This window comes from Psammomys obesus, unplaced genomic scaffold (assembly GCF_907164565.1).
Source record: "Psammomys obesus unplaced genomic scaffold, mPsaObe1.curated_primary_1811, whole genome shotgun sequence".
In the NCBI taxonomy this organism is placed as follows: domain Eukaryota; kingdom Metazoa; phylum Chordata; class Mammalia; order Rodentia; family Muridae; genus Psammomys; species Psammomys obesus.
Genome location: NW_026585691.1, coordinates 3,985,873 through 4,011,911, shown reverse-complemented (window position 1 = coordinate 4,011,911; position 26,039 = coordinate 3,985,873). Strand labels below are relative to the sequence as shown.

Here is a 26,039-nt window from a genome sequence, read left to right as displayed (position 1 = left end):
CACACACACACACACACACACACACACACACACACACACACACACACTTAGTAGATGTTCTAACAATTAATCTTTGCTTGCCTAAAAAAAACATACTGATTTTTTTGGGGACTAGAGAAAGAGAAAAAGAGAGGGCAGGAATCTTTGCTATATACTGAAATCTGTAGAAAAAAATGCCTGATGTATAGTGTTTATAGCACAAAGAATACTTCAGAAGCCTTGACAGTTTCAGACAGATGCTGGATGCAGTCAGAACTGCCAGCAGAGTGCACTGAGGCACTGCTTGGCCTGTCTCTCACCTGGTGCTCTCGGTGGGACAGGTGGTGCTGTCCATGCGGCACTGTGGCACCGGCCCGCTGAAATCTGACGAATGTTTTTCCCTTGCAGAACTGTTACCAGGGTTGGTTCTCGGACATGGTTGGTGTGGCCTAGGCCAAGCTAAGAGTAAAAGACAAATGCACAGAGACTGAAGAGACAGAACTCAAGCCAATATAATCTATTAACATCTGTGTTACACACCAACATCAATAATGAAGTAAATTCCAAATATATATATATATATCCCCCCCCCCCGCCGCCATCATTGTATTCCTCACGGACTAGACTGTCTCCTAAAAACAAGGGCAACAGGGCCTGTCCAAACTTACAGATCATTCTTAACAACTGCTCACTCTCTTGGATTTCACTTCTGGAAAGGGTATGAGTTCTTGGAAAGTGAAAAGAGAAGGATCTACAGAGCTCTTACGTAAAACATACTGGCTTCTGAGTAACAATATACAGATATAAAACATATACAGACTCCAGGTCTCTGTTCTTAGCAGCTAAGTGTTCAGCAGCAGGGAAGATCTTGTCAGCCTAAGCTGGAGAATTCCCCAAAGCCTCTTCACCATTAATTCTCCTCTCATCAAGATTACTGCAACCACAATGACAAGCGACTTCCTGGTCTGCAGTTAGGAGGAGAATGCTCATGGAGGCTACTGTGAATAACTGACCTTGAACAGCAGGGTCTCTGATTCTGTGGGCAGTCAGATCTGAGATTATGGCAGCAGTGAGGATGGCTCTGCCTGTGGCTGAAAACTCCTGTAGAAGCATCTATTTCAGACATCTCCTACCGAAGTCTTTCTCTTCATACACAGAAGACCTACACACATAAACCTGTAGTCTTTTCACATTCTCTTCACTTCCATTCCTGCCTTCACTCTTGTGACTACTGGGGATGACGAGACTTCCTGCACAAGCAAAAAATTCTCTGGACACTGCTGCTGCTGCTTTTTTGCTTTTTTAAGACAGGATTTCTTTGTGTAGCCCTGGTTGTTCTGGAACTATCTCTGTAGACCAGGCTGGCCTTGAGCTCAGAGATCTGCCTGCCTCTGCCTCCTGGGATTAAAGGCACAGTGTGGACACTAATATTAGGAAATATAAAGATATTCTTGCAAGTAAGTAACACTGTCATATTTCTAGAGCATGCAAGAGCAGCAAACAAGACATTTACCTGCCCTTCTGAATTGCTCCCCCAGGCATAAACATCTCCAGTTGATGCTAAAGCAAGTGTGTGTTCAGCTCCAACTGCCACATCTTCGATGACCACTCCAGCTAAGACAGGGATTTGCTGCGGTCGATTGTGATTCCGGGCACGACCCTCAGGCAAGCCTATCAGGCGGTCTGCAGGATAGCAAGAGGAAGCGTTACGGATTGGGCACCTTGAAGTCTGTGTTTTGTAACAGGCCATTAACTTTTTGTGTGAGAATGGCAATGATGTACATAACTCACTGGGGCAAAACCTTCTATTCCAGAAAAACATACCAGACTTTAAGTAAAAAGTCTGAGGCTATTCCTGAATGAAATGTTAGTCTTTTTATTTATTAAAAAAAAAAAAAAAAAAAATCAAGCCTAAAGTCAATATTTTAAGCCAAGATGCTTTTCAATATGAAAAGGACAGGCATATGTCCAACAAGGCCTTCAAGACTCTTGCATTCTTATGCCATTCAACCTGTCTTAGCCTCAAATTTCTCTCCTACTTCTCTCTTAACCACTGCTGCTCAATATCCTCTAGGCCCATTAGGCATGGCACCTGCCACCTGACTTCCACTTGCACAGCTGCCCTAAAACTGTTCCTCAAAACCATGAGTTAGCTCCTGCCCACTTGCTGCAATGGCCTCTCAGACGCTGGCCCATGGACCGACCCGCAGCTATCTGATTACATGTCCAGAGCTTCCCCCGGTTCCCCACAGACTCTTCCAATCTCGCCAATACTCTACTAAAAACCACCTGCCCTAACACTCCCTAGAATTCTACTCTTTTCTTCACATGATCTCTGGGCTTCTTAAATCAAATGACTAAAATTCAGCCACTATGTAATCAATGTCCTAAACTAAAACTGCACATCCAATTCTTCTGGAGTCCCAGCTCAAATTCAACCTGCTGGATATCTCCAACACATATCTAGAACAGAAGGGCCCATATAGTGATTACGATTTGAACATAAAATGGTCCCAAAAATCTCATGTGTTTAAGCTGTGGCCCCAAACTAATAGTGCTACTAAGAGGATGTTAACTTCATCAGTGGATTCTTCCACAGCTGAATGGTTACTAGAAAGTGAGACCTGGTTGGAAGAAGTGGTAATTAGAGGCATATTATTCTTCATTTCTCCTTATATTTATTCGTTTAAAAATATTATTTATTTTCATTATATATGTGTGTGAGTGCCTACATGCATGCCTAGAGCCCACAGAGAAAGGTGTTGAATCCCCCGGAATTAGAGTTAGGCATGGGTATGAACCACAAGATGTGTGTGCTTGGAACCAAAGCCAGGTCCTCTATAAAAGCAGCAAGTGCTATTAACCACTGACTCATATTTCCAGCCCCTTATTCATTTGCTGCTTTTCCTCCTCCTTCTTTTTCTCTTCCTGTGTGTGCACAGATACAGGCCATACTATGTACATAAAGGTCGGAAGACAATTTTCCCTTTTTTCCACCCTGTGAATTCTGGGAAGGAACTCGGGTCTCATGTTTGGCAGCAAGTGTCTTTACAGATGGAGCCAATCTTGCCAGCCTGGAGGTATGTATTTGAAGGATTTTCTTTTTTTTTTTTTTTTAAAGATTTATTTATGTATACAGATGAGTGCACACCTGCATGCCAGCAGAGGGCATCAGATCATATTATAGATGGCTGTGAGCCACCATTTGGTTGCTGGGAATTGAACTCAGGACCTCTGGAAGAGCAGCCAGTGTTGTTAACCACTAAGCCGTGTTTCCAGCCCCTGAAGGATGTATCTTGTCTCCAGCCTTTCCCCTTCTTCTTTCTCTGCCTGGTGCCCACAGAGACTAGAGGAGGATGTTGAGTCCCTGGAAGCAGAGTCAGGATCAGTGTGAACCCCATGACGTGTAGCTAGCCACAGGAGGTGAATAGCTTTGTTTGGCCATTCTCTCCTCCCAAGAGAAGCTGCTTCTTCACGAATCTAGAATCAATGGGACCATACAACTACAGACTGAAACATCTCAATCCATGAAACAAAACAATCTTTGTTCCATTGTCATAGTGAAGAAAAAGCAAACTAACACAATGACTAAAGTTAAGCTCTTTCTCTCCTGAGCCAGCTCATTCCTTACTCAAGGACTCAGTTTACTTCTTCACCTCTCCACCATCCACACTCACCTCCCAGTCTCTATAGCCTGCCAGCAGCAGAGAAGAGGAGGGAGAACTCTTGGCAAGGGTTCTTCTAGCAAGAGTGAGGGATCTCTCATGAGACTTAATGGAGGGAAGTTTGTCCTTGAAACAAAATTCATCAAATAGGAGCAGAAAGTAGCAAATAAACAAGGGTCACGAGATAAACACCACTCAGAGAACTCTATAAACCAAGAAGGCAAATGTTTTTGTTTTTTTGTAATACACACGTATAGAAAGTAATATAGTCTAGAATATACCTTGACCAAAAGTATACACATGACCATCCTTGGTCAAAGCCACAGAAAACTGGGTTCCACAAGCAACCTTTTTAATTCCAATTCCACAAAGGACATCAACTTTCTGTAAAATAAAAGTATAAGGAATATGTTCAGGAGGAAAAAACAAACCAACAAGCAAAAACTTCTTGAATTTTCCTATTGGCATTTATAACATCAAGTACCATCTCCAATAAAAAGGCCAATTGTCACTGACTTATATTTACCCAAATCATATTCTTAAAGATTATTTTCTCCTACTGCTCTCAGTGGTAACTGAGTGTTGGGGGGAGAGTGCTGAGGCTAAGGAAGTCTGGCTAACATTCTCAGGAACACATGCGAAGTGGAGCATTCCACGAAGAAGCAGAAACCAAAGAAAACCATGACCATTTAAAGAACATGGCACGATTTTGTGAGACCGCAAGCAGCTTCCTGTCAGTTTGCTTTTCTTTTAGCTTTCCCATTTGGTAGGAGCTGCCTTCAGCATTCCCCAGAAAAGAAGTTTTCTGCTTCTCTAAACTCCAATTTGAATATTCATCAAGCAACTGTTAACATGTCACAGACAATATATGATAGCAAACAAGTTGAAAACAAAGTCAATCATGTTATGCTGTTTTATTAAATATGTAAGGAAATCCCATTTTATAACAAAGATTCACAGGAGGTTTGCGGAACCAAGGGACCTAAAATGTGAATAACTGTTCCTAGTTGATTTTATACACACTCATTTCTTTTTATATAAACACACACACACACATTTTTAAAGACGTACAATTCAATGGTGATAAGCTGGAACAGTGGCTGCAGGCCGAGTTGTAAATATCTACTCATGGGTCCTCCATAAGGACCCTGGAAGTTCCTGTTTCGTCTTTACATGGGACAAGTCATAGAGCACTCAACCTGTCTGCGAAGACAGAGGCTTACACTTGCAGAATGTTTACATCCATTTTTCCTTAGTAATGGCTTATTTAAAAGTCAAGATCTAGAATGTTGGACATTTAAGAATAAGCAACTGAGGGCCTTAAACCCTTGTCACAAATTACAAAAATGTTCAAGCTAAAGTACTTTCAAATCAAAAGATGTACTGAGAAAAGCAAAGGCTAAGTTCTACTGTATAAAAACTAAGATTTAAGGCAGTAACTGACCTGAGGGGAAGATTTTGCAGTGGAATTTCCTAAGCCCAGTTTTCCATAGTCTCCATCTCCAAATGCCCACACCATGGAGCCGTCTGCTGACACTGCCAAGGTGTGGTTCAGTCCACAGGCCACCTTGGAGAAACATCAGACCACTCAGTGAACAGATCATCTAACCTGAACACAAAATCTATTCCCAGAACTTTTTCTCTACTTGACTGAAAATTTTCATGTGTTGTTTCCGAAGAGTCTTACTGGTTTTGGTAACTGCTCCAAATGTTAACCCAAACACATTAACTAGAATTCCCAAGATCCCTAAATTATTACTTCACTTTCTTCAAAGTAAAATCCTTCAAGCATCTGTAGCTAAGAACATAAAAGTATAAAAGGCAGGAAAAAGTACATGTAACTCATTCAGTACACAGGCTATCTCAGCAACTACAGAGGGAAGTCAAGACATCTTACCCATTATTGAGACACTTTCAATGTTTGTGCAAAGAGGGAAAAATTCAACTATATAACTCAACACTGCCACACAGGAGCAACAAAAAAGCTGTTCCACATAAAAGCAGTTTTGTGCTGCTGCTGCTGTTTGCTTGCTTGTTTGAGATGAGGTCCTGATACATTACCTAGGCTATGCCTGAACTCTATTCACTTTTGTATCCCGGCGGTGGCCCCCTCCCTTATCTCCTCCCAGTCCCACCCTCTCTCCATCTTCTCCCCCTATGACCTTCCACTGATAGGGAGAGGTCCTCCTCCTCTACTATCTGATCTCATCAGGACTGGCTGCACTGTCTTCCTCTATGGCCTGGCAAGGCTGTTCCCCACCCCCATCAGGGAGATATGATCAAAAAGCCAGCCACTGATTTCAAGTCAGAGACAGCCCCTGCTCCACTTGGAGACTGAGTTGCCTATGGGTGACATCTGAGCAGGGGGTCTACGTCCTCCCCATGCATGGTCCTCGGTTGGAGCATTGGTCTCTGCAGGGCCCTTTGGGCCCAGACATTTTTGGTTCTCCTTGTGGAGCTTCTGGTGCTTGAACTCTTGATCTTGCTGCTTTTCAGCCTTTCAAATGCAGGGATTACAGATAAATGCCACCACACCCAGCTTTTTAAAGACTATACAGCAAGGTGTGATAGTGTTTTTGGATGGTGTTTGGGATGGGTTTTGGGTGGATGGTGTTTTTTTAAACAGCCACATCCAAAACTAGGGGCAAAAAACTGTGAATTTTTCACACTGGGAAAAACTAATGAAAAATTATAAAGTATGCCAAATAAAAGATACAGAGGTTAAACACAACTAGTGATTCTGGTCTTTCTGACTGATAGACGAACATCTACGTGCAAACAGAAGAGATAAGAAATTACTATCAACTACAGCACCACATTGACTTATGCCATGCCTGTCCAATCTGATATCCTTCCAGGGCAGTCACTCTCTCCGGAAGTTTTTTGTTAGAGGTGTTTCCGAGACCCAGACGACCATAGTCACCATTCCCAAAGGTGAAGAGTTTGCCATCTGATGTTACCACTGCTGAATGCTTGAAGCCACAAGACATCTAGGACAGAATCAAGGAGAAAAAGGCTTGTAAGAAGGGAGACTAGGAAAGAAGGCAGTCGCTTTCCGCTAGGAATGTAACAGTATAATTGGCTGACAAGTGAAGACTAAGGAGTCTACCTGCCCATGTACCCTCCTGATCTGCCTCAGCAGGTTCAGAAAAACCAAGCAGACCCAGGAAGAACTGTCATTATTCTTTTTGCTGTGTATGCTAACCTAGACTAAAGGAGATAAATGAGAAAAAATTTTGTAGTAAACTGTAGGGTGATATGTGATTTTACAGTATTATCTTTGATCACTAGCTGATCCTACAGACATGCACATCTCTTTACAACAAAACTTCACCACCTACCAAGAACTGTGTGGGGGACCTAATCCATTGGTGTTTTGTTTTGTTTTATTTTGTTTTTCCAAGAGCCTGCAGTTATCCTATCACGGACCAAGTCTGCTGGCTTGGAAAAGTTAAGTCCATTCTAACATTAAAAGCCGTTTAATTTCTAAAAGCTGAGGAATGAGCCTACATAACCAAAAATAGTGGATCTATTATACTGCCCATGGAATCTGTTTTTATACTATTCCTGCTAGCTAAACTTCAGAATGCTATTTAAAAACTCTGTATTTACACTAAAAGGCAAACTTATCCATTCTGTGCCTGACCTGCACCACTTCTTCTCCTTGTAAGGCCTCAATCTGCCTTGGCCGGCGCTGCCTGTCGCTGTTCCCATGGCCAAGTTTGCCATAGTCCCCATCTCCCCAGCTAAAGACTTCACCACTTTCTGTCAGGGCCATTGAGTGCCCATCAGAGCCACAGGAAGTCACCAGCTGTGTCACCACAAAGCCTAGAAGACAGAAGAAACACAAGAGGTGCCAACTGTAAACTATCTCTCTTGTAGCCACTATAGAATGCCCTCAGATTTGAAAAGCACCAAAATAATACTGTGTGATAAGAAACTTTAAATAAAGTTTATAGACATAACCTGGCATATCTGGGAGCAGTCACACAAATGATAAAGACGAGGGAGGACAAGAACAGCCATCACAGCCACTAAAGATGACATTCTAGTCACTCCTATAACTGCTTTATCAGGATTGTCTTATTTCTCCTTTCACACAGAGCAAGTTGGGCAGACACCACCATTCCCATTTTCCACAGTTGCAGAGATTGAGCTGCAAAGTGGTATGATGATTAGGACATGGGTCCAGAGCCAGGGACTAGAAAGAACAGGTAGGAGCCCTGCCTGTGTTCCTATCCACAATGTAGCAGTCTATCACCCAGTTCTGCAGGAATCTCCTGTGAGCTCACTGATAAGGCTTAAGTAAAAGCAATTACTTAAGAGTATTTGTGTTCTCCATGAAAAAGCATGCTCACCTTACAGCCTGTAGGCCAAATATATCCCAATATAGCTAGGGATGTGGCCTAATTAGCAGGTGACATCATGTCACAATGTTCAAAGGTTGGATAGCCCTTATTGCAAGCATTAGGATCCATGAGACCCTGCAGTAGTTTTTCTTGAGGCATTCTGTTTCAAGTGACACAAATCTCTGCCAGAGATGCCCTTTAAACTCTCTAGCACAGTTGGAGATTTTCATGTGAAGTGTTTTTATGTTAATGAAACACACACACACACACACACACACACACACACACACACACACAGACACCTAATTGCAGTTTGTTTATAATTTTAAACATTTTGTTTTCCTTGGATCTCAAATGTATATGCTGCTACATTTTAGCGCTCCTACTTATGAACTACATAAAATGTGGAAATTAAGGCTGTACAGAGTACCTAACTAGAGCCAAAACATAAGCAACCCCCCTTGGGTTCCACAGTTGGGAAGAGTTCCAGTAGATATGCACACTCCTACAGTCAGGTCACTGTTTTCTAACTATTTTAAATCCAGGGCAGCCTCACCTTGCAGGGCTGAAATGACAGTCAGCACATGAAGGTCATCTGAATTTCCTTGCCCTAATCTGCCATAGCTTCCTTCCCCACAAGCCAACACTGTGCCATTGGCCTGGATGACAAAGGTACAGTTCTGACCACATATAACCTAGTATAAAACACAGAATTAAAAACATTATTCTTATTTGAGTCAGACATGATCAAGATATATTGTGTACGTGCATGAAATTATCTAAGAATAAATAAAAACATTACCTCCCCATTACCCTTATTGTTTATCTCTAACATTCAGGCATTTTAGGTGATTTCATGCACCTGAGGATAGCTCTACCACTTCTTTTTTCCTTTGTACCAAAGCAGGAAAACTGGCCTAACTGTGGCTTCCCTAGGACCTTTGATTACTATACTTCTGATAACAATCAAGGCACATATGAGGCCCATCTCACTGAAAGAGTTTAGACCCATGAGATTTCAGTTAACTGCACAGTTAAACAACAACAACCTAAGAAAAGAAAGAAGAAAAGCAATAGGGAATTATTAAAGCCTGGTGTTGAAAGAGGCAGAAACTGGAATGGAAACACACAGGGAACAGCAGTGAACTCTGGGACAGCTTAGGCAGAAGAGAGCTGAAGTGGCTTCAAGGATGGTATGGGAATACAGTACCATGACAATTACATGAAAGGAGGGGTATCAATAAAGTCTAAAGATCCTAGATAGTTTATGTTCCCAAAGAGAACAGTGATTAAGATTAGCTCAGCCTCCATACATTTACACTGCACTGGCCTAGTAAACTGTGACATTAATTTACTATATTTGCAAGAGAGAAAATTTTAGAAACTTACTAAAATGTCTTCAGTACAATAAAACCTTAGCAAGCTTTTATTTGGAAACCACATATAAAATGAGATTCCTTCATGTTTCACCACCTAGACTACAAAACTGATAAGCTTTAACCCCAAATAAGTTACTGACAGCAATTGGAATTCCCACATTTCTTCTTTGCTCTTCACTCTTCTAGTTAGTTACCTGTTGGGCCTGTGAGAAGGAAGGTGCTATAGCTGGTACCATTACATTTCTTCCAGCTTCGGCCAGCTGTCCATGCCTGCCAGCACCCCATAAGTAGACATCACATTTACCTCCCAGGTGCCAGTCCTAAAAAACCCACAGGCACCTAAAGTTAGGTTCATCCAGTTGCTCAAACAAATATACACTGAGCACAAGCATGTGACCTCTACGGGAAACAGAAGGACACAGAAACACATGCCTTTACAATCAAGAGACTGACTGAAGCCCACCACATAGGTCTATCTTTACTGACCTCGGGTCTGGAAGTGGCCCAAGACATAATTTGTTCATCCATGCCATTGATCCACTTGCTGTTATCCTGTAAGACAGAGCATACATCAAAACCAGTGATGCTTTGTTAGGACTCGTCTGCTCTGTTAGTGATAACGCTTTTCTGAAGAACATGGTGATAGCAGGACAAGTCAAGAGGACTTGTTCTTATTAGTTGTTCTCACTTTGTTTTGTGTTTAAAAAAGACAGGGGTCTCACTATGGTGCTCAAGTCAGCTGGCTTCAAACTCTTGGGATCAAAATTCTCTTCCTTTTTCCTCCTAGAAAAGTTGGGGCTATAGGTCTATGCCTTCCCAACCAGCAAGTCCAATACCAAAGTATTTTCAAAGTTGCTTTTTACATTCTAATATTTACATACACACACACACTTTTTTTTTTTTTTTTTGAGACAGAGTTTCTCTGTGTAGCTTTGGCTGTCCTAGACTCACTTTGTTGACCAGGCTGGCCTTGAACTCATAGAGATCCACCTGCCTCTTCCTCCCTGAGTGCTGGGATTATAGGCGTGCACCACCGCCTCACACCTGGCTTCAAATATTTACTTTTTTTTTTATACACACTTTCACTATCACTAGGTTCAAGGCTAATCATTCAGGTTTACTGAGTACCCATGGGTGCAAGGCCATGTACATAATCTACTATCACCCTAGATTCTTTGTTTAGTTTAGCAGGTAGCTCTTATCAGGGCTTCAGCTTTCTTATCTGTAAGATGATATTAGGGCCAAATGGGGTCCAAAAAGGCCTGCTATATTCTGTTTTGTTGTATTTTATTTCAGTCCTCTCGATTCTCTTATTTGTATGTGGTGCTGGTGCTGGGGACTGAACTCAGGCTGAACTGTGCGTGTCAGGCAGGTGTGCTGAGTGTAACATTCACAACACCATGAAAGACATTTCTTGATTAAAAATGTTTCCAGATAGTTTTATTCAATTCCTGTTGTATTTTCATTTTTATGTTCAAACACTTGCACAAATAAACCTTAACTAAGGTTAAATCAGGTGCTCGCTTGTACCCCCTTACATTGGCATTTTACTGTCATCTCCATTTCTATAGCTAGACAATATCAAATACAGTAAAAAAGAAAGGACACACTGAATGCTCTTCTGTATTCTCGCTTGATGCTGATTACTAACATGTTTAAAGCGTGGACTAGTTCAGCATCTCCATGTGGCATAAATCCCATAAAATGAGCAGAGGAAAACTAAGCACATGTGTACTTAAGGCACTTAGCAAGCGAGAAAGAAAAGAGTGAAGTATGGACCTGCTGTACGGAGTTGGCAGATTCAGAAGGCTCTGTCTCTACAGGCTTGAGCGGCCATACAACAGGAAATATATTCAGTTTATCTAAGGGCTTGTCACTGCGGGTCAAGCCAGCCAAGGAACTGTGGCATGCCAGGCAGCCATGGCACAACCTCCACTGCAAGTAACAGCAGCTCCTGCTGCCCTTACCATGAGGAGGACTAGCTCATCCTCGGGAACAGGCTCCAGGTCTGGGACAGTAAAGGACTCTGGAAATGGGGCTCCATTGGTCAGGGCTTCTGCAGCCTTGATGGTAGTTGAGAAGCATTCTAACCAGGCCCACTCATTCGGATTCCAGGACGTAGAATCTGGGAGGCAGTTCTGGTGGTGTGGTGGCACTGGAGGGCTACACAGCAGCTGATCCAGATGAAGTCCCACAGCAAGGGAAGCCAGACATTGCATGTAGGGGCTGTGAACAAGCTGGTCACCACAAACCACATGAGGCTAAGAAAAAACAAAAAAAATGCCGGTGTCAGATATTCTGAATGAACTTACTATGTTATGAAAGCTTATGGAACCAGTAAAGAGAATGATACACATATATATGTTAGAGAAAATTGAGTAAAGATTATGTAGCATTCTCTTTACTAGTTATGTAAATACACCTTTTATATAAAATAATTATATATTTAAATGGAGTTATTTATTATGTACACTGTATTCTGCCTGCATGCCAGAACCAGATCTCCTTACAGATGGTTGTGAGGCACCATGTGGTTGCTAGGAATTGAACTCAGAGCCTCTGGAAGAGCAGCCAGTGATCTTAACCTCTGAGCCATCTCTCCAGCCCATTTATATATATATATGTTTATGTAAAAGAAATTTTTATATTTAAAGACATATTTACATAAAATAGATAGTGTATTTATATACAAATAACCTTATATAAACATACTGCATTAATAAAATAAATTATTCAGTATATTTATATGTAAATAGCCTTATATAATAATAGCATTCATAAAATAGAATATATATAGTGTGTGTGTGTGTGTGTATATATATATATATATATATATATATATATATATATATATATCCTTATATAATCATGGCATTAATCAAAACTAAGAAACTTGTGCTAATATAACATTACTCAAACCAGAACTTTATTTGGCTTGGCCACTGTAGCCCTTTTTGTTCCAGAATCCAACATGGGATCACACTAGACTGCACATGCGTGCGTCTTTCCGACCATAAACAAGGCAGATAACAAGCCAATCACAGAGAGCTGACCCCTCACACTTCTCTTCCTGCAGCAGTAAACCTTGGTAGTCATGAGAAGCAAATTTCTCTTTTATGTCAGTCTTTAATCACAGCAGAGCAAACCTATGACAAAGGCCATGAAGATTAAACCCAGGCAAATTCTTCAGTGAAATTAACTGGCTATGAAGTCAACAAATCATCTGAAAGAACGTATCAACACTACAAACTGCAGGTTCACAGTTTCATTTTACTTCGATGAATCTAAAGAGTGGGTTTAAGGTTAACTGAACAACTGCTTCGGTGCAAGCGACTTCATTTCTGCCCATATCGCTGCACTTATTTTCCTTAAACTTCATGTCTTTGGGTGGGTGGGTGGAGGGGGATCCAAATTCCAAAGCACCAAGCACTATGGGAGTTAGGGCCATGAGTTACCTTTTCATAGGCATATTGCTCTTGAAGCATCATGGGTAGCCGTTCCAGGAACGCTCTCATGCAGGGAGCCATGTTTAATCCCAGAATACCCTGTTGTTTCAGGGCTGTCCTGCAGGTTGCTAAGATGTGATTGGCAGAAGCCCATTCTGCTGTACAGTTCACAACCAAAACATCCTAGTAAAAGTAAATCATGCCATATGATTAATTTCCTTATACAAAAGATTAAAAAATCATACCATCATCATTCAACCTGAGAAATTCTCTCCAGTAACTGGATTAACTACTTTTCCATTTTACAAACAGAAAAGTCTATAGAACTTTTAAAACATCCAATTTTTGTCTAAGTTAAACAAATGAATAAAAATAGTAAGTGTGAATCACCTTAACAAATTTTCTTTAAAAACATCAATTATCTGCTGGTTCATAGGACTTGTAAGACAAGGCTCACAGTCTGACCTGACTACAACACTAGGAGAAATAAAGAGTTGTTTCCTCAGGAGCACAGCGTGAGCCCAGAGTTGCCCTACTCCACGCAGCAGGCTCAATCGCTGTTGGCACTGCTGGGGTGCTGCACACTACACTGCTAGTCTTAAAGCACCCTAGGATTGCTTAGCTTGCACTTTTACTTTTAGTGGGGCCATTCACATAGGATTATAGCTTCTTTTAACACCATTTAAGCACATAAAATGTAAGTCAAACCGCACACTGGCTTTGTTTCTAAGAATATGAAGTTGACATGTGGAGTCCCATCTCAAATAATTAAAATTGTGAAGTAGGACATATTTAAAATGTTTTCTATAGATTAGTTGAATTATTTATTGTAACAATTTACTTCATAAGAGTGTAGAGGATGTTGTCATTTTCATTTTACTGTTGAGGAAATTAAGCTACATAAGTTTCTTTTATAAGATCACCACAGTGAGGCATGGAGCCAAATTTTGAATATAGCTTGGTACCATAGCTATTTAAGTCATTACATATAATAGCTTCCAGCAGAATATGCAGCCCTAATCATACAAATGTAGTAAGAATGTCTAGAAATATCCTGGATTTTGGATCATTCCAATGTTGTAATCCTGACATATTTCTACCAGAGTAACCTTGGCCAATTTCTTTGCTACTGTAATACTCAAAATGTCTTTCAATGATTTCATTTTGTTTTTAAAGGTGCATTATATGAGTGAAGGTTATATATCTTAGTGGTAGTATTTATCTAGTATTGATGCCCTGGCTTTAATTCTCAGCACTGCAAAACTCTTTAACATTAAAACGAACAAAATTATTGTGCATGACCTTGGGAACATGGTTAAGTGGGATGTACCAGGAACCTCTCTCTCTCCTAGGAACAACTGTGCTGGCAGGAACAAAATGAACTGTTTCAGATCTCTGTAATCTTATTTTAGTTCTCTATCTTCCAAAGGAGATATTGGTAAGCAATTGTTTGCTTGTTGGTTGTTTATTTATTATTATTATTATTATTTTTTTTTTTTTTTTTTTTTTTTTTTTTTGGTCAGGTTCAGCCTTAAATCATAGTGGCTAATGTCAACACTCCAGTCAACCCACAGATGTGTAGTAGATAGTCACACTTGTGTTTCTGGCATAGCTTTCTAGAGTTGCATGCACAATAAGTACTTTACTTCCAAGTCTCAGGGTATTATAATTTAAAAGTATGGGCTAATAATGTTTATTATTAACCCTATAATTATTGTGGCAGTATTATCTAACCCATTATTACAGTTAATAAAGACACAGACACCTGACAGATTGTAGATCAGCCTTATTTCACCTGAGACAGGGCAGATGTTACCTCCTAAGTTACTCAGTATTCCACAACAACAACAACAACAAATTAAAGGCTCCTGAACAATAAAAAGCTTTAAATATCTTAAAATTGTAAGTGGGAATAATTAAACAGGGAGGCAGAGGCAGACGAACCTCTGTTAGTTCGAGGTTAGCCTCATCTACACAGTGAGTTCCAGGACAGTGTCTGAAACAAAAAACAAAAAACAGAAGAGAGAGAGGGGAGGAATAAAGGAAAAAAATAATTAACAACTGACTTTCACTAGAATTTTGGCACTAAGGATAAATAAGGTTATTGCTCAATTTAGTGCAGTCCTCTTTGTTTTAAATTATTCTATGTTTAGTTATTTACCCTTGATCATCCTTTTATAAAGTATTGCTATGTGCAAATTGGAATAAACACTCTTATAAGAACAGTAGCTTCCTTAAACTTGCTATCCTTACTACATCTCCTCAGAAGTGATAGAATGTTACAGTTGTCATTCAGTATTGTAATGTAAATGTCAATCAATAGTGGTGTAACACAAAACAACAAATACGCCAAAAAGATGAGAGCCTTAATAACATATTTGGCTGTGAAAAGTTAAAAAATAATAATCCTATTTTTATGTTTTTTAGTAAAAAACTCCTTTGTAATACTTTTCTAAAAACCAAGACAATGATTAGTCACCACATATGCCAAGTATTTGATATTGTGTGTTCTTGTCATGTTTTCTGAAATTAGAGGAAAAAAAAATTGTTTGAACCTTAATTTCTGTTAAATGACATGAAAACATGATTCTGTGTTGTGAGTTTTGTTTTATTTCATTATCACAATGGATAGTGTATACTATGTACATACTGCTATGCACTTATGTCAAGAAATAATAAAAATAATGACATGACCAAGTTTAAAAAAAAGAGAGAGAGAGAGTACGAAGACTGCTGTACTGCACAACAGAATTTCTTCACAGCAGGCTGGCTAGCACTTTGCTAGAATCTTACATTTCAAAGCCATGATATATTTTGGATACTTAAATATCTTTGGAGATTTTTTTCCCACTATTTTTCTGACATAGTTTAGTGCTGCCAAAAATCATGTGAGAAAATTAGAATCTCCTGTGTCTTCCAATGAAAAGAAATTATTTAAAAAATAATTTAAATAATAATTTCAGCAAAGCCCAGGTATAAGAGAAAGGTGTGAAATGAGAAACGAGCATGCCCAGGGTTAACTCCCTTCTACTATTAGTTGCCTATCTTGGGCAATAGTAATCTTTCAGACAGCATTTGTTCTCTGTGTTGGGGAGGGCTTGAACTGTAATTTCTAAAACTTCTCTAGGCTCATAATCTACGGTTTGGTGTATCTGTTCATTACCTTTGATCTATTTGAGCAGGCAGCTACCCCAACTTCTGGAATCCATACTGTGGTCTGAATAGCTCCAGAGCCTATCACAACAGTTTGCAAGACAGAGCCATCCTAAAACGAGATATATTTATCAAAACTCATTTCTTGACTTTAGGCACTGTTGACACATTTGTTACTTTACATTCACAAAATATACATTACAAATTATAACTGAGCTGAATTCAACAACGTTCAATTTATAGCCTAATACCCACTTTTCATTTAAAAAATACTTATCAGTAAGAAACCCAAAGGACAGAAGATCAGTTCTTTTAGAGCAGATGACTTTACAGGAACTTCTTAATTATCCAAGACACTGTTACATGAATATTCTTCAGATTGATTAATTTTTACTATATATGATCCAACCTAAAGTAAAATATTTTTTAAAAAATCTGTATCCTTACCCTTAAAGACCAAATGTTCATAAGCCCTCCGAGTCCACCAGACACTAAGGCCAAGCCATCAGAACTGAAGGCCACAGTCCGAACAGGAGTGATGTGTCCCCGCAGCTGATAAACACATTTGGCTCCTGATGACTTCCTATAGCCATCCTAGAATTCATTGTTTTGAATACATATTAGTTTAAAAAATACTTCACAGGCCCACTCTTGGAAATTTTACATTTCAGCAATACGAAACTGGGGATTGAGGTAGAGACACTTTTTCCAAAAGTTACTTATCTTGATGAATAACAAGAAGGCAGTAACCCAGCTGTTTTATACTTTTTAAAACCAATTTTCTGTTCTTTAAACAAGCAGAAATTACTATATTTCAAAGTTCCAATCTGTGAGACAAAAAAAATCTGACTTTTCTTGTGACAATAGTTTATTTTACAATTTTAGCTTCATATCATTGTCATTTTCTCACCTAATACTTACCACTGCTTGTGCCCACTCCATACAAATAGGATTTCCTATTGTTGGCTGATGGTTCTGCCTCTAAAACTATGTCTGTTGGAACACAGTTCAAGAATGGAGTTGGGAGAGAAGAATTCTCTGTGCTTGGGAGAACACTCCAAGAAAACAAGACAAGAGTCTTGTGACCTCAGTTTCTTCAAAACACAAAATTGTTCTTGGAATGTGTTTTCAATGTTCCTCCCAGGTACAGTAGATAGGAGTGAGTTTACTTCAGATGATTCATTACAACTGGCTATTGTTATTTATTTGCCTATACAGGAAAACATGTTTTAACTATGTGTGGCTTGTCCTTATGATTGTACAATTTACTCTTGTACAATTTACTTCTTAACCTTGGAGTATAAATTGTCTGATGCTCTGAACAAAGTTGGTTATTGTACGAGATTTTAGTCTGTCTCATTTTTAGGCTCCATTCTCCCAGGTTCCATTGGCTCTAAACAGTTAACGTCTCATCAACATATTCGTTCTGCCAGTTTTTGAAGTGAGAAGGCTAAGGCCGGTGCACAGGTCAACTCACTTGGACAAAGAGTAAACTATCTTTACCTTTACTGATCTCATTCCCACTTCTGTAGCCCTTTCCTCTTATCATTTACCTCTTCATCCTTCTCTTTATACTAGTTAAGACTGATGCCCTTATCTACCCAAAGGCCACTAAATGGAACTTTCAAAGAGTGTTTGTATCACAGGCAAAAGGAAGCTGCAAACTGGTAGTTCAGAGATTCAGTTTAATCAGAATTCAGTTTTGTTTTGTTTTTAAAGAATTGCAGAATGCCAATATTAGTATCTAATTATTTAGAGTTTTTACTTAAAATAGTAGGTGGTTTGGCTTCTACTTAAAGCAATTAACTACTTCATTAACAATACGCTCTTAATTCTAGGGAGGTGACAATCAGCTGTGCAACAGCTGAGCACTTATATCAACACTTATGAAACAGGGTCAGAGCCTACCAGGCTCTGAAACATCTGGCAACATAAAAGGTTTCCGAATACATCATGACTAAAAACTGCAGAATCCAGCACATAGGAATCCACGGTGTCTCTGAGAGCAATTGCCTTTGCATTGTGTGACTTACTGCAGCTTTGGTTCTGAGCACATGTGCCCTGCACTGTGCATGTTCACACTGTCCAACACCAAGGAGGGTTTCAGGAAGCATCTTGGTTAAAACTTGAGACTGCATGTTATAAACTGTAGTGATTTTTATGAAGTTTTTGTTCTTACTAAAATGTAATAGCTGTATGGAAAACTGTTATTTGTATGGAATAGTTGTATGGAAAAGTACGGAAAACAGTGTTTTTGTATTTTTCTATTGCCATTACACAGCAAGTATCAAACTAATGCATCTTTGGTATGTATTACATTTGAGTATTTGCTTTTAAAATTTGCTGTTTAAGCCTGTGTTTATGCAAAAAGTGTTCTATGTATTGACAATTATAAAATCAAAAATTAATTAAATCTAAAGGATAATAAAGATGTTCTATGTCTTCCCTTATCAAACACTCAACAAAGACTTACTTTCTAATGTAAAAATAAACAAGCACATATATCCCATAAGGATGTAAATTTGCTTTGCTCTTTAAAAAATGATGAAATCACATGTACACCAAAGTGTCATTCTAACATAAATTTCATCATGATTTTTCTAAAATCAATGAATATTAGTTGTGCTCACCTACTTTGTATACCTACCCCAGGGTGTGTGAGGTGAAGAGGTTGACAGCAGTAAAAGTTTAGGAAGTCCAGTTTGAGATGAAGCATGTGTGCTTCCTGGGTGGTTTTTGTCTGTGCTTTTTCTTCTCTATACTTTCCAATTCCCAGATTCATGAGTTTATGTAACATATCTAGATGCCTTTGTAAGTATCCAGGCTCATAACTTTTCTTTCAGACTAATCATTCTGTGCAGGTGAAGTTCTGGCACTGATAAAAGACACCCTGGCTGGGACCTCTCACAGTGTCACTCCACTGTACCAGACTTCACTCAGGCCTAGTGTGTCCACAACATCCATTTTGTTTATCACCAAAATGATCACCGTATTAAACACCTCACTGCTACCAGAATGATGGTGTCCTTGACTTATAAAAATTACAACAATCATGTACAGTTCCCTGATGGGTCATGCCCTTCAGAGAGAGGAGCAAATACCTGACTGAGGAGGAGTTATTGTACTATGATTTCAGCTACATATTACCTGACAATTTGATTCCAGGTCCCACCATCCTTCTGAGCTGGCCATACCAGTCTGTGTGGTATCTTGTGGAATACACCAAACACACACTAAGCCATTTTGACAGCCACTTAAAAAGAAAATAACAAAAGGAGAATATATTAAATGAAAATCTAAAAGTATGCTCTTTATTTCTCTTAGGTAATTTTATGACGTTACACATTATAAAACAGTAATAGTAAACTGAAATTACTGAGAAGTCATACTATTGCAAGTAACAGTCTACACTTCCAAAAAAAGCAACACACAAATTTATAAAAATTTATAACATACGTGGCCATCAGTAACTGCATCTTGGATCCTTTCCCTGGAAGGCTGCACCAGGCGATGCCATTTACAGTGGATGGATGGCAGAGCGAATGCAGACAGCGCCAGCATCCTGAAACAGGCCCCCAGAGTTTCACATTTTCTTCTTTGGCACATGTCATAAGAATATGGCCTGTTGGGTCCCATTTCATACTAACAAGAGTCTCCTTAAAATGGTAGGGAAAAAATCAGAGTAATACTCGCTTCACAGTGGGTACTTTATCTTCATTAGTTTGTGGATGGTACTTTGATAACTCAATTGCTTTAAAATCAAGACTTTTTTACACGAATCAGATATTTCCATATAATTCCTAACCTTAATCAACCCCTTCTTTAAATACAGTCTACATTATATAGAAGCTAAATAAATGTCAAGTTATATAAATAATGAAAATATGGCTCTGAAAAGATACAGTACCTTTTTTTGCATGTGTATGTACTGCATTATTTTATTGACTGGTAATCATTACAATGTGAAAATGACAGAAACAAACAAATCAAAGCAATATTTACCCCAAATTAGTGAAAATCCTTATGAGGGCCACGGCCATGTTTTGTGTTACATGTTCTGATCACTGTGCTTTTCTTCTCCTAATTTTTTAATAATTTTAATTTATGCAGATGAGCACTTTGCCTCCCTGCATGTCTGTGCAGTATGTGCATATCTAGTGCATGGAGAAGCTAGAAGAGAGCACAGGAACCCTTGGAACTGGAGTTAAGATGGCTGTGAGCTGCCATAGTAAATGTTAGAAATTGAACCTGGGTCCTTGGGAAGCCCAGCCAGTGCTCTTAGACTTTGAACCATCTCTGTCACCTGCTTGGGTGGCCATGTAAATTTCAGGAATGAAAATCTCTGAGGAACCATCTTTGCATCAGTGAAAATTCTGGCATTAATGGAGACACTAGACAGGGGATATGTCAAGGGCGCTCCCATTTAACTCTTTTTTTCTTTGTAGCTTGATTTAAAAAATTTTTTTTCCATGTGAACACATAGCAAAAAGACTTTGTGTAACAATATAACATTAAATCATAAATGACCAATGCAAAATATCTTCGAAGAAACTATTTCCAAACAAAACTACAAAAAAAAAAAAAAAAAGCAGCCATCAAGATTTCTTTACCTTATGTGCATCAATGAGAACAATGCCTCCTTTCTCAAGTGGGTCCTTTGTTCCCATTAATAATTTTCCATCAAAATATCCTACTGCAAATGGTCTGTCTTCACTGAACCAAGCAATGCAAGTGACAGATACTACCATGATAAAAGCACAAGAAGAAAAGAAATTTGTCATTATCCAGAAACCTCACTAGATGCTTTGAAAAACATCTGTACTTCTATCAGCATAGCAAGAAAACTTCCACACAGCTAACAAATTACAGCCTCAGCACAGAGCCAATGTAATCCACCTTAAGAATGTCATTTATGAGTGAAAGAAATGACCTCACTTTTAACATTTCATTCTTTCCCAGAAGGTTGTTAAAAGAAGGAGGGGAGGGAGGGAGGGAGGGAGGGAGGAAGGGAGGGAGAAGAGGAGGAAGGAAGGAAGGAAGGAAGGAAGGAAGGAAGGAAGGGCCTTAGTATTAAGGCAGTGCACCAGGTCCTTCTCTTGGGAAAGAACCTACTATGAATCTTAATACTGAAGCAGCATCAGCCATAGGAAATCACCTGCTCACTTCCTGTGAGGTCCTAGTCAGTATTCTCGGGCTCTCAGGGCTGTCCACCCTAGCCTCTAACCACCACTGCTTTTCTGTAAGGCTGGGAAGTAGGAAATAGAACCCAGAGGCCAGACTGTAAAGGGGGCAGTGGGAAGGGGAGGATGAACACATAAAATTTTACTTCTAAACCTTTCAAAACTTTCTAACTTTCGAACCCTATGAAGCTATCAAATTTTTAAAGGTGGATTGTAAGAAGCCCAAAACCACCCACCATGGTGGCGAACACCTTTAATCCCAGCACTCGGGAGGCAGAGACAGGTAGATCTCTGTTTAAGGCCAACCTGGTATACAAAGTGAGTTCTAGGGCAGCCAGGGGTGTTACACAGAGAAACCCTGTCTCAAAAAGCCAAAAACCAACTAACCAACCAAAACAAAAGAAACAAACAAAAATTCAGAAAACAAAAACAAAACCTAACAAACAAATCTCCTGTCAAACAGAGTACCATATAAATCAGCACTATGACCTCTGAATTACTCAATTCCACCCAAATAACTGATTAAAAACTGCTAGTAAGACATGCACTTACTCAAAGGTACTCAGTAAATTAAAAACACAGAGAGAGAACTTGTATCATCTGCTGAGTCTAGGAACCTTCCTCTTCCACCTTCCCTTTCACTTACTTGTTAACAATTTGTTCTACCAACGACTTTTCTCTTGCTCTACAACTCTTAACTTTTAAGGGATATTTGGATCCTGTCATGTTAAATCATTCACATAAAGGATAAATGACTAATACGGTGTAACTAAGAGAAATTTCCCTTTGACAGAGAGACACAGAGGAGGGAGAGAAACAGATTTCAATTCAGTAATTAATTAAAGTCAAATATGTAGTGGAAATATTAGAAACAATGCCAAAAGTAACATTCACTCAGCTTTTATACTCAACCAAAACCCTTTTTGTCTTTTTGTCTACTCTCTTGAATAGTATAACTTCTTACCATCCTTTCGATAGCAGTGTTCCAGTTCTCGGCGCTGCATAGTGGACACATCAACAACTTCAATCAGTCCTAGAGACCCGTCCATCCGTCCCACCAGCAATAACTCTGGAGATTCTCCTGACCAGGCTGTGGCTGGACCTTCTTCTGGCCAAGCCAGGGCAGACACCCAGTGAGGCTGAATATCTACTAATCCTTTCCCTCCTACAGAGAGAGAAATAAAAATGTTAACTCACACTTATTTAACTCTTTTAAAAGAACACATGCCAGGGGTGGTGGCACACACCTTTAATTCTAGCAATCAAGATAGGTAGATCTCTGTGAGCTTAAGGCAACTCTGGTCTCCCCATGGCATATATCAATATAGATATAGATTAGATATAGAGACAGACAGACAGACCGAACAATTGATCCTTGGCTGGCATGGAATTCAGTGAGGGATAGATATGTCCCTCAAAACATATTTCTCAATCTCTCTCTGTGTGTGTATGTAGCTGGAGACCCTTGTTGTGGTTGATCAGGAACTAATGTATGGTTAAGTGTTAGCTGCTTGCCCCATAGGATCCTTGTCCTAGGAGCAGAGTCTTACATACTTAGGATGACACTGTGTGAACCTTGCTTCCCAAATTGTCCCTGATTGGATAATAAAAGTTGCTGACAGCTTATAGTTGAGCAGAAAGAGAAGGGAGGGTGGGATTTCCTGGGAGAAATAAAGGAACTCTGAGGAAAGAGAAAAACGTTTACCAGGAGACAGACATGACTATGGGCCTGGAAGGTATAGCTATCCACATGGCTGGATGGGGCAAGTGGCTGGGTTAACTTAGATGATCTAGCTGAAAGTCTACCCAGCTCAGGCCTAAGCTTTGAAATACTAAAAGGTCTTGGTGTCTTTATTTATATGGATTAAGGGTCACCAGTGTCATACAACAGAACCTGTCTCCAAAAATAAGAATAAACAGAAAGTTCAAAAAAGAACAAGAGAAAAATATTATTAGCTAATACACCCAATGAAGCCTCCAATTCACAATAGTCTATGAATCTAAAGGCCTGTGAAAACAAGATCTTTTATTCATGTCTTACACATCATTCAAGTCAACAGTCTTTTATGTACCTACTTATTCTACAGAAGACAGAATAAAAATAAATAAATTTAACAGAAAACGGAAAACACTTAAGTGCTTTCCTATTGCTGGCAAAGTGGCACATGTTTCTTTTCCAGGACACTGGGAGAAGGCTGAAGGCAACATCACTAAGATACTTCTGCTTTTAGTTTACTTGTTTTTGACACAAGCCTCACTCTGTAGCCCATACTGACCTCCAACACTCAGTAATCCCCCTGCCTCTGCCTCCTAAGTACTGAAATTCCACGGGTCAGTATGCTCGGTGACTCTTAATAATTACTGAAAACCCAAATGATGAGTAATTCACCTACAGCTAAGACTAGCTGCTCTTCTACTATGTGAATGACAACAGTCACTTCTTGACTATGTAAGAATAAGCAAATGCTAGTAAATCTAAAGTTACAGCAGTATTTTTTATTTCCCAGAGAGGTACAATACAAAAGGGTGACTGAGATAGCTTTGTGGGTAAAGGCACTTGCTGCTAAGTCTAATGACCTAAGTTCAATCCTTGGGATCCACATGGTGGAAGGAGAAAACCAACCTCAGGTTATTCTCCAACATACTCACCATGGCATATGCACACACCTAAATAAATTAACAAACAAATAAATATAAAAACACCTAACAGAATTTTTTTTTTATCTCTGAAAGAAACATAAATAATAGAGCTATTTCAAGTGACTGAAAATTACAGAGCTTAAAATCCAGTAACTACTACTTCTCTCAAAGCCTATTTCCTGCTGTATTAAAAGAAATTTTGGTTTATAAAAGTAGGTAACTAACACTCCCAGGAAGTGTATCCTGCGCAGTATTTTCACAGCTGTTGCACAGTTCATGGATTTCCAGGTAAAGCGAAGCCACTGCTTAGCCTCCAAGAGTAAGTGAGAGGAAGGCTGAGCCGTACCCACTCCACTTGCACGACTCTTACCATTAACTTGCCAAATGTTTACCATCTTCTCCAAAGCCCCAGCAAGGTATTTGCCACTGATACTCCAGGAAACAGGTGAGAAGCTTGGGTCGCTGGGTGATCCAAGGCTTTCCTCAGCATCCCCTTCCCTAAAATGCAACAGATGAGTATATGGTTTCCATCCCCATTTGTAAATTATTAAGCTGGATTTCAAACTATGAAGTAAGGGTGCATACAGACTAATTATCATAGGATATTCTTGGTCAGCAGTATTTGCCATCACTGAGATGTCAACTATGAAAGAATGATGTTTCAACTACTCATAACTAGGATAGATTTTGTCAGCAATGACATTCAGAACTGTTCTGGGTTGTAGACAGTTACCAGAGTATACTGATTTCTCTATGCCAAATTTATGCAACATGTTTCAGAAAATAAATACCCACAGGAGAGAAATGAGCTTCACCAAAGTCACTGTTGGTGTGCTGCAAGTTAATACAGCCATTACGGAAATCAGTTTGGAGAGTTCTCAAAAATTAAAAACATAACTATCATATACACACTGAGAACTCTACTATTATGTTATTTGTACTCACATATTATTACTATTTTTTTAACTGTAACAAAAAAATTGGAAACTATCTAGTTGTCTTATCAACAGATGAATGTGTAATAAAATTTTGTTGTATATATGAAATGAAATAATACTCAGTTCTAAATAAAAACATAACACAAAATTTGTAGAAAAATGTACTTAGAATGTAAAATACCAAGTGAGGTCACACAATCTCATAAAAAAACAACACATGATCTTCCTCATTTGTCGAGTCTAGCCAATAATATATGTATATGAAAACAAATGACAAATATATGTGTAGGCATAGTATAACCTGTAGAAAAAAAAAACACAAAAGAGGCTAAATACTAGGATGTGAGGAAGGACTAAAGTGGGTAATGGACACGAGTTATACAAGCGGATATAAAGCCAATTGTATTTTATTTCTAACTTTTGTGGAGTTTCTGTTTTTCATGGTAATAAGCAAATAAAAATATAGTTAATAGTGTTAGTGTAAAATCTAGCACAACATTTCCCAGCTGCCATTCTAAGTGGGAAGTTCAATGGGATGCATACACTTTGGGCTTTGTTAACTTCAACGTGATTTTTTTTATTTGAAAGTTTTTTATAATAAAAAATTGTTAAATCAATTAAAAAAATTAAATAAATACTTAAAGCTAGATACAGTACTATAAGAGTGCAACATGCTGATATAAAAGCAATTTACTCTACTTCACAAAAAACTACTGAAGAGTGATGAAACAGTATACTAATTTTGATAGTATATCAAAATTATATTTGATTATATTATATATTTGAAAAAACTTATATATAAGTTATATATAACTATATATAATTATTCATATTAAAATATATTATATATAAATATATTTGTATATTTATAAAAATATATAAATTATATATTTAATATAACTAAAAATGTATTTGCTAGTAGGGCCCTATTCTAATTTTTTGTAAGCCTAAATAGAGTTTAAGGTTTTATTTCCTGAATTACTACCATGAAAAGTTGAGCATACTCTCTGGAGACTTAGGAAAATCTAAATCTAAAAGAGAAACCTTTAGAGTTTTACTGAGAATGGCTAATTAGCATGAACAAGGTGAGGCCTGTGGAGCCTGCCTCCACTTCCCGCCAGTGGGACAAGCACTTACAGTCTACTGAACACACAGGTCTGCTGCAGAGAGTACTGCTTCTTGGTAACATTCCATACTCGAATAGTGCCATCGTTGCCACTGGTAGCCAAGAGGCCTTTTTTATTACACCAAACACATGTCATTACCTAAACAAATTAAAACAGACAAGCTAAGCCAAGTTTGGATTTAAA

The 26,039-nt window shown here is 38.9% G+C and overlaps 1 protein-coding gene across 7 annotated transcripts in view; it reads right to left on the bottom strand.

The window, feature by feature from the left end:
• The window catches only part of Herc1 (HECT and RLD domain containing E3 ubiquitin protein ligase family member 1), a 162,378-nt gene that overhangs the window by 13,291 nt on the left and 123,048 nt on the right, over positions 1-26,039 (bottom strand). For all 7 annotated transcript variants that reach the window (XM_055597768.1, XM_055597801.1, XM_055597785.1 and 4 more), the window contains exons 52-70: positions 25,867-25,994; positions 24,162-24,289; positions 22,116-22,316; positions 20,582-20,712; positions 19,428-19,627; positions 19,119-19,224; positions 16,419-16,565; positions 15,982-16,083; positions 12,828-13,001; positions 11,340-11,633; positions 9,859-9,924; positions 9,567-9,692; positions 8,550-8,688; positions 7,291-7,472; positions 6,479-6,634; positions 5,089-5,211; positions 3,926-4,028; positions 1,493-1,662; positions 300-438 (exon numbers count right to left, since the gene is read on the bottom strand). In XM_055597768.1, the coding sequence (XP_055453743.1) occupies positions 300-438; positions 1,493-1,662; positions 3,926-4,028; positions 5,089-5,211; positions 6,479-6,634; positions 7,291-7,472; positions 8,550-8,688; positions 9,567-9,692; positions 9,859-9,924; positions 11,340-11,633; positions 12,828-13,001; positions 15,982-16,083; positions 16,419-16,565; positions 19,119-19,224; positions 19,428-19,627; positions 20,582-20,712; positions 22,116-22,316; positions 24,162-24,289; positions 25,867-25,994 (2,815 nt within the window). The remainder of the gene's footprint in view (positions 1-299; positions 439-1,492; positions 1,663-3,925; positions 4,029-5,088; positions 5,212-6,478; positions 6,635-7,290; positions 7,473-8,549; positions 8,689-9,566; positions 9,693-9,858; positions 9,925-11,339; positions 11,634-12,827; positions 13,002-15,981; positions 16,084-16,418; positions 16,566-19,118; positions 19,225-19,427; positions 19,628-20,581; positions 20,713-22,115; positions 22,317-24,161; positions 24,290-25,866; positions 25,995-26,039) is intronic.